Here is a 12,805-nt window from a genome sequence, read left to right as displayed (position 1 = left end):
CGAAAATTCATAGAGAAATCACTCACCTGAGGTTTAAAATACCGGATTTTGGTACGAGTACTTCCTTACCTGACTGGGTTTTCTAACAGGCTGGCACCAAAGAAAACGAGTTCTATGGGAGGGTAACTATTTTATCCACTCATAAACAGTATTTATTTATTTACTTGGTACGAATTTATATGTAGTACAAGAGTATATTGGTTTTCAAACAGTAATATAGGCATTATAAGCATTGTTTCACTCACTAACTCATCACCATTCATGACCTTTTTTTCCCACATTACCTGATCATCATTTCTGACTGTTTCTTCCTCTAATGCTATGTAAACTTTGTCCTCCACATTGTCATCGATTGGGGAATCACTCTGGCCCTGAATGTCTTTATTGGCCAGGTCACTGGTAACAGGTGAATTGCCGAGACAATGGTGTGCAGGGGGGGGAGAGAGGTTATGCAGTGTAAGGCATTGTTCCTGCTTGGCATCTTGTAGAGGAATAGAGGAAGGTGTCCCGTGTATACCTGCCAAAAACCACTCGCGAAATCACTCGCGAAAATTGAAAATTGTGCAAATTAGGGACCTTGCAATGTTGCCATGTTAATTCATGTCGCCGGGACGGCGCGGGTTAAAGTCTATATGCACTATCTTACTGGTGATTATTGATTCAGTTCTATTAATTTTACATAATAGTTTTCACAGTCAATTTGTTTAATTTTCTTTCTTTACCAGTTTAACTATATAAAACTGGTCACCACTAACCTGTACCTATATTCTTTATTCTTGATTATTGGCATCTTTCTCTGCAAAATTGCAGTCAGTACTGAGTCTCTAGTTCACTTAGATTGAGTTAGCATCATGACTACCAAGGTCTATGTACAGGAAGCTAAAGATATGGGGCTTACTGACCCCGAGAAAATAAAGGACTATGTCCTCTCTCGGTTTAATTACGAGCAGCAACGCGAAAATGATGCCCGTGAAGAGCGTCAAATTCAGCGTGAGGAACGCGAATATGAGTGAGAACAGCGTGAGGAACGCGAGACAGAATGCAAACACGAGCGAAAACAACGCGAACTCGAGTTAGAACACGAGCGAAAACAACGCGAACTCGAGTTAGAACACGGGCGAAAACAACGCGAACTCGAGTTAGAACATGAGCAAGAACAGCGTGAGGAACGAGAACATAAACGTGCTGAGCGAGAAATGCGCGAAAAACATGAAACTGAGATTTTGAAGCTCAAGCGAGACTCCTTGGCTTCAGACACATCTGGTGCAGCTGGCCCAAGCTCCACGAGCGCTATCCCTGCACATATTATGGCGACCCCACACATCAAGCTTCCTCCATACAAGGGAAGGCGAGCGAATCGAGCCATACATAGCTCGTTTTGAAGATATGGCTCAACTGTACCAGCTGGATGATGCAGTTAAGTGGTTTCAGTTTCTTAGCCTGTTTGAGGGCCCTGCCCTCGATATTCTCCACAGAATTCGTGGAGACAATCTCACGTATGAGATGATGAAGGCCGCACTCATCAAAGCATACGGTCTCACAGTTGACGACGCCAAGAGTCAGTTCATGAGGGCGCATCTACAGGAAAAAGAGACTGCCGTTCAGTTTCTTGACCGGCTTACTGCTTACTTAGATGAGTGGATGGAGAAAGATGAAACTCCTTCCACGCGTGAGGGGATAATTGACCTTATGCTGCGCATGCAGCTAGAAAAGTCGTGGCCTACTGAACTTATGGCTCAGCTTAAGATCTGCCAGGTAAGAGATGCCAGCCAAATGGTGAAGAAGGCTGATGCATTCTTCACTGCATACGGATATCAAACTCGCAAGCAGCATACCTGGAACAGGAAAGCTGACAAATCTGGGAAACCGTCTCAGACTGAACCCCAGCAACAAGGCCGTTCTCAGAATAATGGCCAGGGTCCAAAACCGCAGAAGAAGGACCAGGGGCAAAACACTCAGAAGCCTGAGTGGAAGAGGTACAACAAGTACCCTAACCAGCAGCAGTATCAGCCACGCAACCGACCGTTGGGACTATCCTTTTCAGCACCAGCCCCTCGGAGGCAGGAGGCGAACGCAGCCTTTGTTCCTCAGCAGCAGCACGGCGGTGTCGTCCCTAGCAGTATGGGTACTTCCCCACAGTTCTCTAGTCCCCCAGCAACAGTGAACACTCTGCCACAGGAGGTCAATGCTCCATCTCCCCCGACAGTGAGTAGGACCCCTCAAGTATCTAATTCTCAGGGCACCATGTTTGCCGCATCATTTATTCAGCAGCCTCATGAGTGGCTGGCTGCTTCCTCCACAGGCCCTCCCACAGGTGACAGTGCCTTCCTTGTTTAGCCAGGGTTTATGGGAGGCATTCCTGTGAAGGTCCTGAGAGATAATGGGTCCTCAGGTTGCTCTGTCAGGCAGAGTCTAGTTCGGCCTGAGGAGTACACAGGTCGACAGATCCAAGCTAACCTTATTGATGGATCAGTGAGATTGTTCCCTGAGGCACGTATCCAGGTGGCATCTCCATTTTACACTGGTATGACAGATGCAGTTGTCATGCCAGAACCTTTATTTGACCTTATCATAGGCAATATTCCCGGTGCCAAGTATAGCTGCACTGAAGATGATGCTACTCAGACTTCGGCTGCAGTAACACGAGCCATGGCTGAGGCTCCAGACTGTGTCACCCCGGTGACCATTGAATCGCTGCAAGATCTGATGTGTAGCCAAGTTGTTCAAGAACAACAGTCTGACCTGACACTTGCTGCCATGTGAAAGAAACAAAAGGGTAGAGTGATAAAGTATTCAGGGAGAGGTCAAGCCAAGTTCCTTCGTAAACAAGGGCGGCTCCACCGTGAATCACGAACACCCTAGGGCGAGGTTGGACTGCAGTTTGTTGTTCCCACTAAGTACTGCCAAGCAGTGTTACAATGGGGTCATTGTTCAGCTTCACGAGGTCACATGGGCAAAAGGAAGACCCAGGGCCAGGGATGGGATGAGAAATAGATAGTTTGGTGCGTTCCTGCAATGTGTGTCCATGTACCATTAATCAGGGACATGTCCCTCCCGCTCTGTTTGAATCCACACCCATAATCTCTGAGTCAGTTGAGAGACAGGGCAGTGGTGAAGGGGGTGCAGATCTGACGTCTCACCCGTTGGCCCTACAGGACACAGTATGTCCAGGGCCTGTACATACATATGTACCATAATTTAAGGGGGAAGTTTGAGAACCTCGCAGAGACAGTCCAAGGCTGTGTATGAATCACCTTGTGGAACGTCTCGAGCTGTGGGCCTCTCTGAGGATTCTTGGAGAATGCCCATTATCCACATGAGTGTTCACACCCACGATGGGTGTTAAAATGTGACCTGCCCAAGATTGCGTAGGGATTCTCAGTTTTCTGTAATTAATCATGAGTGTAGTGTTAGGTTAACCAGTAAACTGCTTGGTCTAGGAAATTTGTAAATTCAAGAACTGACACGTTTCCTGGTTAATAATGTTAGGTTAACTAGTAAACTGCCCATTCTCAGAGATCTGTAAATTCAAGAACTGGCATGTTTCCTGGTTAATAAGCATTAACCAGTAAACTACAAGGGTTCTGAGAGATTTGTAAATCCAAAGACTACGTTTCCTGGTTAATAATAACATAAGTACTGATTGCTAGGCAGAGAGAGAGAGAGAAATGACACTTTTGATGCTCCACCTTGATTCCTTTCGCAGGTGCAAGTGGCGGGTGCAGCATTGTCATGCAGATCAGCTGGTCGTCCCTGTCGCATGCTGCCGCCTCTTCTCTTCTGCCTCGTCGTCTCTTTATTATTAATTTGTATTACATGATTTTACACATAGGCACAGTTACACCACAACTGTCACACCTACACCGTGTATTACATACATCATGCTACATAACAATTAGTTGTTTATGTAAATGTAGCGAACTTTTCGCTCAGTTTGACCTGAGTACAGGATTTTTCACCATCGTCACGGAGTTTTTTCCTCAAGCTTGCTTCTATTAACGTAAATACGAGGTTTTTTCACTCACTGGCGACTGTGACTTTCTCCTCTAGCAGGATAGCACACACACACCACAGTGTGAATCTTGTGTGACTGAGTTAGGATTTATATGTATGTAAATTGAAATTTTTTTTTCCTCAAGGAAAAATTTTTTTGATTTTGATGGGGCGTAATGTCACGAGTTGGTGCGATCCTATATAATAGACTCGTGACATTGAACTTTGGTGGGAAACCACGAATTCTAGTGGAATCCCAGCATGTATCACTCAGTCAACCGCCACGTATTCACCCGATCGGGAGTGTTTTCAGAATAATTTTTCACTATTTCATAAGTGATCGTCTTTGTGCGCGACATTAGCACCTCCGCTGAGTGATTTATTGTGGGTGTGTATCGCTCACACTAAATTCGTTGGCCGTTAGCAAGCACGGCCGGCACTCGCCCCTCTCTCACATTTTGAAGTCAGTCAGGATTTGAGTGTCGTGGAAGCAAGTTCGATTGGGCCCAGTGTGGAGCAGTGCTGCCGTTGTCCAGCAAGTTCCTGAATTCCCACCTAATGTGAACTGGCAAGAGGTTTAGCGTGTGCAGCGTCCTTCCTCAGCAACAACGCCCAGTCCATTTCGCTTAGCCCACTCTCTGACCAGTATTTTTCTTTCGTTCTTCCTAGGTTTAAGAGTTTAGCTTTTGAGTGAGAGAGTGAGTGTGTTCTTCTTATTATGAATTCATTTTGGAACATGTAACGTAAATTTATCTCATTTTAATCAATAAATTTACAGTTCTTTTCTCTTGAGCTTAATGTACTGTAAACTCGTGTTTTATTTCTCCACATTAAGCTTATTTTAGTTATAGCTCCTAGTTTGCATAAACGCTTTGCATTATTCATAACTGGTACTTAGGCCAGTCCTTTTTATTAACTTAAATCCGTTGTGCAACCAGGAATTAATGCACCAGCAAGAACCTGTCTATCATTAACCCCTAATGTGCGGACAATGGACAGCCGACCCCCCCCCCCCGGGTGGCGGGGTTCGATCGCGGTCTGAGTACCTGATGTTAGCCAAAAATCAGGGATTACCCCTAGAACATTATACTTGGTATGGCAGATAGTACTTACATTCAGCTTTCTCCAGAGACAGGTTTTGAGCCTTCGTGGACTACCCAAGAACTTGTGGAGACTTGCAAAGTTGGGTAACAAAATCTTCACTTTCACACCTCCAGCAACCCGGTTTCTCCTCTACCACAGCCTCATTCTGTCACAATAAACTTTATACTACAACGTACAGGTAGTTTGGAATCTGTATTTGTACAATAAGCACTGAAAATAAGGCTAAAATCAACGAAGCGTACGGCCGACATGCAGTGCAGCGGCGGTCTTCCCGTCTCTCAACAAACATTTCCATTTTCACAGCTAAAAACACATATACTACATTATTTTCAATCATATTACTTCCCAAAAGATCACTGCAGCACGCTTTTTATTCTGCCTGACGCCCGTCACTTTATTCTTGTTCCTGTCAGCTGCTAGCACTGACTCGGAAGAGCTAGAAATCGCCATAATGTCACTTTGAAAGCCTGCGATAAACTGACGCTAAACAGGGGCAAACTGTGCGGAAAAAAGCTAGTGTGACAACTGGGGAAACAAGCGTTTCCTCTTAGCATAAACTGCTTGTGAGAGGAGAGTGCAGATTTACAGTTCTGAGCAGTCAGAAAGCTGCCATGTATCACAACCAGGCTGGCCGGGCCGTGGTGGGGGGGAGGGGGGAAAAACGCGATACTTGGCAACAACGGAGGTCAGTAGTACAAAGGTAAAGTATGCTAATTGTAGCTAAAGGGTGGTGGTACTGATAGACAATACCAGCTGGAACATCCTTGCCCGTGTTTATTCAAAATTAACTCGAATCGCAAACGCGACGATCCACCATTATGTCCTTTTTGGCGAGCATCGCAAAGGCAACGCCCTGCGTTTTAGGGGTTAATAGCATTAGTTATTGATTGTCAGGGGTGGAGTCACTTTCTCCAGAGGCTAACAGTACCAATAAACAGCACGTGTGAGTAATTAGTCTCTGCTGTGTACTGTTGAGAAAGTTTATATATTCTCGTCCTTAGAGAATCGGCAAAGTAAGCCGGCATAAAGTAATCATTGCTTGATTTTCACAAGTCAGTTCTTTGTCCTTTGTTCTCAAGCAACATTTTAAAGTATCAAGTATTACTGAATATTATTCTTTAATTTTGCTTAATCACAAAAACCCCGTGACATCGTCATTACCTTCCACTTCTTTTCTTTCTTCCTCTCCTCTGTTTTTCTGTTCTTATTCACCTTTCCTCTGCTCCTTTACCCCCCTATTTTGCTCCTCCTCCTCCCTTACATTCTTCTTCCTCCAACTCCTCCACTTCCTCATCTCCTCTTTCTCGGCATCTCTCTGTTCCTTGTCCACCTACTCTCCTCCTCCTCCTCCTCCTCCTTTTATTCCATCTTTTGGCATTTTACACTCCCTCTTCCCACCTTCCTATCTTCTTCCTCTCGTCCCCTTTCTTCTCTGTCTCCTCATTCCATCTGGGTGTTATTTCACAGCAGTGTCTGACATTGAGTGGTGCATATTTTCTTCCTTCAGTGCATTAGGAGTCCCCAGATGAAAGATATGTCTTGCCGTAAATTAAGCTCATTCACACAAGTTTCGACCTGAAAGATTTCACATAATCATTCCGTGAAGAAAGAAAAACCCGGCAAAACAGTGACAGAAAATAACTTTAAATCAATATAAGGGTATTTTACGGACACCAGTCAGTTGACTCGCCTGTGATAACAGGCAGACATCGAGCGATCACACTCGAAACCCAATAATGAGATAGCAAGACCTCAACACATTCCTCTGAGTACAGTGTTGTGGGTGATGGATTGTCTATGATGTGGAACGGTATTCCTGGCTGCAGCTATGCATTGTAACACTATAGTTCAGTTAACGGACTAAATCACTAGCACTGAAACATATAAACTGTAGTGCCTCTCTGTTATCTTGTTTTTGTTTTTTCTTGGAGGAAACAATTTGTGGGCTCCTGACCTTTGGTTCTTTCTTCCTTGAATTTAAAAAAAAATCGTAAATAATAAAAGTGAAAATTGAGGTAATCACGATAATTGACCAACAAAAGCCAATGATTCCGCATTTGCTGTGTATCACCTGAGAGGAGAGTAATGCAATTATCTACATCCCCGAAGGAACCAACAGACTGAGTCGAGCTCATACCACTGAAAGCATATTATTACATTCCAACAGAATATTTAACCCTCGCACTTTAAGACATGCCTCCACGTATCTATACAGTTATAAAAACGTAATGTAGTAACTGGGGCTACACAATAGGATAATTACGATTAACTACCAGACTGGTAGAACGAGCACCCTAACAGTTCTAATTCATGACTAACATAAATGTGCCGGTAAACAGCAGCTATGCATAATAAATAAATACCTTCCAAGTGTGAAATCATATCCTGGTCAAACAAAGCAGCCACATTCTCCCTAAAACAGCTGGACACAGACCTCAGGCCATTCACTCACGCTCGCGGTCACACTAGCGGAGTAAACCAAACAAATGACAAACTAGATCCACACTGAAAATTAGGTAACCTTCACCATTAACCCTGATAAATATATTGTCTATACACATGTGAATCTCTGTGTATTATATATATTATGTACTACTATTTCATTTCATAGCTTTATATTTTTATATTATTTTCCTTTTCCCTATAGAATATTTTCAGAACTGGGGCTCTGTTTATTCAAGTTGGCTTCGTCACGAATAACCCGGGTACTTTTCAACACAAACTGTCACAAGCAATGCTGAATTCACAGTTTATACATTATTACCCTATGTTATTATATATTTTTACATTATTAATATTAAGGCAAGGATTCCTGGGATATGCATGGTGAATGAATGAATGGGTATGCGGCCCACATCTTTGGGCATACTGCTGATTAGTTCTCCGACTAACGTATTTTTTTCCTATTCCTCGCTTGCTGTACCCAACCTAATCCCACCTACAGGTGTTAAAAGGATGTTGATGATGATGATGATGATGATAATCTAAATACATTACGATGATGATTATCTAAATACGTTACTATTGGTAATTTAAAAATTTCTGCGAACAATATATTTATACTGTACATTCCCCATAATGATAGTTCACGGCAGTAGAAGTAATAAGGTCTTTAGTACACACCACATAAATAATTTATCATTAATACAATGATAACACGTTTTAAGTTATCAGATTTCTGGGTTTCTCATCACAGAGAAATATTTTGACTAATGCTTGTGAGATGGACCCAGGGTAAATACATCTATTTATTTATCTATTCAAACACCTATCTATATTCATTTATCTATCCACCCATCCAATTTGTCAATTCTGTCTGACCCTGCATCGAGAGAGAGAGAGAGAGAGAGAGAGAGAGAGAGAGAGAGAGAGAGGGAGAGGAAGAGACTAATTTGACTGACGCTTCCTCTTCCTCCTCAAAGAGGATTATTGGGTTGCATATTTTATAACATAAATCTATATATATATATTTTTTTTATCATATATATATATATTTTTTTTTTATCATTTAAAAGCAGGTCAGAAATCCAACACATCAAGAATAATTTTTGGTGGCAGGTTATTTATACTGTAACCTGGGGGGATTCTCTCTCTCTCTCTCTCTCTCTCTCTCTCTCTCTCTCTCTCTCTCTCTCTCATTTTAGAAGATTTTTATTCACCGTTTGGGAGACCTGTTGTAAAGCGAGGTTAATGACGGCAATATAATCCCCACTAGCTCTAAGCTGAATAAACTTAGTCAGGAGATGTAAGACTAAACTTACAAATACATCATGTGAGAGAATGAGTTAAAAGAAAATGGAGAAGAGAAAACCAATGGAGGGTAACTGAAGTAAAACTAAGGCAACACTGACCTGTCTCACCAGCTCCTTCACCATGCCGTCCCAGCCACCGTACTGGCCATCGTTCTGGCCACCGTACTTGTTGTCCTTCACGAGTTGCAATGTATCTGAGAAAAAAAAAAATCCCGAGAGTAAATAGGTTAACAGATAAATAAGCCAGCATGAATAAGAGCATATGATTATATGTAAACTGCTGGGCGACACGATTGTTCTTCAAAGTTTTTAATATCTAGGGGAAACTATGAAAAAAAAAAAAAAAAAAAAACTGGCTAAGTTCATTAGCAAGAGGAAATCGGCAAGGAAACAACAACAAAGATGTGATCAAGAGAAAATACAATATAGCCTTAACACGTTGCAATGTGTCTCGGGGGAAATAGACGAGTGAGTAAATAGATTAATAGGAAAGAAGGCAGCACGTATACAATAACATAACTATGTGACAGAAAGGAAACCCTACATAGCGGGAAAAAAAATGCCATTATTAAACAAGAACACTGACAGCCCATACCTCCACTAAGGCAACCTGTTTTCTTTTTTAACTGTTTTTCAGACCTTGACCTTTGGCCGTTTCTTTTTTTTTTATCCAAATTGAATCACTTGTCCCTCTGATATTCCAGTCATTATACTAAACAAAATAATCTGAGGTTACAGAAGGGATGATGATGATGATGCCCTGTTTCCTCAGAATTAAGTGGGATACCCCAGAAATACTACTTTACCCTCTAACACCTTCTCATTGTGGTGAAGGGAATCTCTAATGCACAATATCTCCTGCACGTCGAACTCTATAAAAAATAATAATAAATAACTGCCAGTAAAGAAAGAATATGTCTCCAAAAATAACACTTTCACAATCTATAAACGCTTTCATTTAGTCTGCACAGGCTATCACAAGACGGTTATATTCAACTCTAAGAAATTTTTCTAGTCAAAGAATTGATACCTCACGATTAACTTTTTGCTCAACTAGAAACTTCCTCAGCTAAAGAAAATGGTAGGAATTTTTCATGAATATAATACTAAAGTGCGGCCACGTTAGCTAAAACATTAACACACACTTACCTCTTTACTTCTGACATTTCCACTGCAACACTTTAAAAATCGAGTACTTTTTTTTTGTTCCACCCCTTACATTGTTCTACCCCCCTTCCTTTTTTATTTCCTAACCTACACACCCAGTGTCAGCCATAACAACCAAGGAACAATTACTGTTGGTTAAACAGCTATTTGATTAAGTGTCAGAAAGCAGCTAAGGAAAGAGTATGAGACGGTCGCCCCGAAGAATTCGTCCTCAGTGGAACCGATTCTACTTCGATCTGATACTAGCAACTGAACCACATCATGTTACTAACCACAAGACGTCCCCCCATCCTGACATACAATGAAAACATTTCCTAGGACTCTAAAAATGCATAAATATTGTTAAACCTTTGGGACCGTAGGTACGTCAACAACGACGCGTATATAAACTACGACGTTAATGAAAGACCGATGAACACTTCTGGGCTTTATTCCTTCTGGCATGGGTGAAGCACACTTGCAAAACACTGACTCTTCTCTCCCACGATAACTCTGTCCTCTACTCATTACTACTCTTTCACTTTCCATTCACTGACTCACTGACGCTGCCTTATTGACTCTGACTACCCCATCCTTCACTGATTCTCTCTCACTGTCTGACTCAATAACTCTGTTTCTGTCCGTCCAGCACTGACTCACTGACTGAATCACTGCACTTTCTCACTACTCACTGATTGTTACAGACTCTCTGACTCTCACTACTTGACTGACTCTTGCTCACCGACCCGCAATTGCGCGCAAACTAAAGGTCCGCTACTCCCTGTCTCACTGACTAAACACAAACTGATCCCAGTCCACACAACCCACTCCATCTGTCACTCTTGGTTAACTGACAAAGCGGGGCAGGTCCTTTTTAAACACCCCCCCCCCCCTTGGCAGCCCAGAACACTCTCAAGCCCAGGAGAGAACTCACACTGTGATGCAATAATGCACATTCTAGAGCCTAGGACAAAACTCGCATTTTCCCATACTATAATGCATTTAAATTAACAATACACAACAGCAATAATGACGAACTAATTCCTAAGGAAAGAAAGTAAACAAAACAGACATGCCGAAAATTCCAGGGTGTTCCTCGTATCTCAAGGTACAAACATTAACCTAATCCTATGCCACAATACTTAATTTCTATCATTTTCCTCGCATCTCCAGATATAAAACACTAGCCTAATCCTACCAGCATAACAGTATCTATCTCAAGCGAAGCACCACAAAAATAGTGTATTACAGTAAGATGGAGTTTGAAAATTACAAAAGTCCCTCCAGTATTGTAAAAACACAAAACTGTTTACTTCTTCAAATATGGTAACTTCCTTACATCTTTGGTAAGATGGAAGGCAAAAAACGACCAAGAATTCTCAGCAAATAAAAAAATCAGAAATATCTTTTCTACATCCAACACAAAAAGATGGAGTATTTATGTTGAATAGTAATCTGCTTACACAAATACCTCTTGAAAAAGAATGGATACAGATACGGAGCTCTCAAACTAACTCTCTGCCCCCTCTCCTTAATTACACCGAAAAATCAAATACTCCCACATAATTCTGAGGAAACAGGGCATGGAATCAGCGAGGCCCTTAGCTTCGCCCTCGTAAAGATCATTCTCAGAAATTTACCTAAGATACCCCAGAAATACTACATTACCCTCTAATGCCTTCCCACTTTCCAGCACAAGCCCCCAAACTCATATACTCACAGTTAATTCCGAGGAAGGATGCCAAGAGGTCAGCGAGGTCTTTAGCGTATCCCTCGTAACGATCATTGCCAGTGTAGTTACCGTCCTTCCTTATCATCAAGAATGGCTTTTCCTGTGATGAGAGAAAACGGAGCCGCTATATTATCCCAAGGAAAATGGGATCACACTGATTTTTCAACTGTTTAATACTCGTTTATATAAAGTCCTTATTCATAAAGAGAGAGAGAGAGAGAGAGAGAGAGAGAGAGACGCACCAGTATGGATGTAACGATGTAAGATCTGTTAGCCATCACACGGTCAGTCATGTGGCTCGTGTACTTGACCGCCACTGTTTCCAGTCCTCGTGTGTCGCTCCACGTCCCGATCTGAAAGAGAAAAAAAATTAACTAATGAATGAATAAATAATCTACCGCCAGGCAACAAAAGCCTTGTGACAAGGTAGAAAATGATAACGGCAGAGGAATGTGGTAATTTTAAAGGTTAACTACGTGTATGTACGACAAACGAAGGAGACGAGTAATTATGCACTAGAAAGGACATTAACGTGGCAAAGAAAGATCATAAGACGAGTAACAGATAAAGAGGGAGATTCACAGATAATGTCACCGACTGAAGTCGGCCTACGGGGTCAAGCCAGGTGTGGGAAGAAATGCTTGAATGAAATTTGCTGATGTACACACGACTGGAAAGTTCCCCCTTCCCTCCTCCCTCTGCCCCCTTCTTCCTCCACACCTCTTCTCCCTCTCCTTCTCCCTTCCCTCATCCTCAACCCCTTCTCCCTCTCCTTCTCCTCCTTCCTTACACCTTCTCTCGCTCCTTTTCTCGTTCCTAACCCTTCTCCCTCTCCCCCTCATTCCCAACACTTCTCCCTCTCCCTCTCGTCCTCCTCCAACTTTCATTCCCAACACCTCCTCCCTCTCCTTCTTATCACCCACATCTCCCTCTACTTCTCCCCAATTCCTCCTCCCCAGCTCCTTCTCCCTCTTCTCCTCCTCTTCTCTTCCTCTCTCCAGACCTCAAACTCCCCCCCCCCCTCTCTCTCTCTCTCTCTCTTCCTTCCCAACCCCATCTTCCTCTCAACTCTTCAGCC

General features: G+C 42.6%; 1 protein-coding gene across 1 annotated transcript in view; it reads right to left on the bottom strand.

Moving 5' to 3' along the window:
• The window catches only part of LOC145413995 (glutamate receptor 1-like), an 802,643-nt gene that overhangs the window by 117,300 nt on the left and 672,538 nt on the right, over positions 1-12,805 (bottom strand). Inside the window, exons 13-15 of the mRNA XM_080283586.1 lie at positions 11,970-12,080; positions 11,716-11,827; positions 8,949-9,043 (exon numbers count right to left, since the gene is read on the bottom strand). Coding sequence (XP_080139712.1) covers positions 8,949-9,043; positions 11,716-11,827; positions 11,970-12,080 — 318 coding nt within the window. The remainder of the gene's footprint in view (positions 1-8,948; positions 9,044-11,715; positions 11,828-11,969; positions 12,081-12,805) is intronic.

Source organism: Coenobita brevimanus, chromosome 1, assembly GCF_032717465.1.
Source record: "Coenobita brevimanus isolate Jiangsu-jjx chromosome 1, ASM3271746v2, whole genome shotgun sequence".
NCBI lineage: Eukaryota > Metazoa > Arthropoda > Malacostraca > Decapoda > Coenobitidae > Coenobita > Coenobita brevimanus.
The sequence above is the reverse complement of the archived record's forward strand: the minus strand, read 5'-3'. Positions and strand labels throughout refer to the sequence as shown.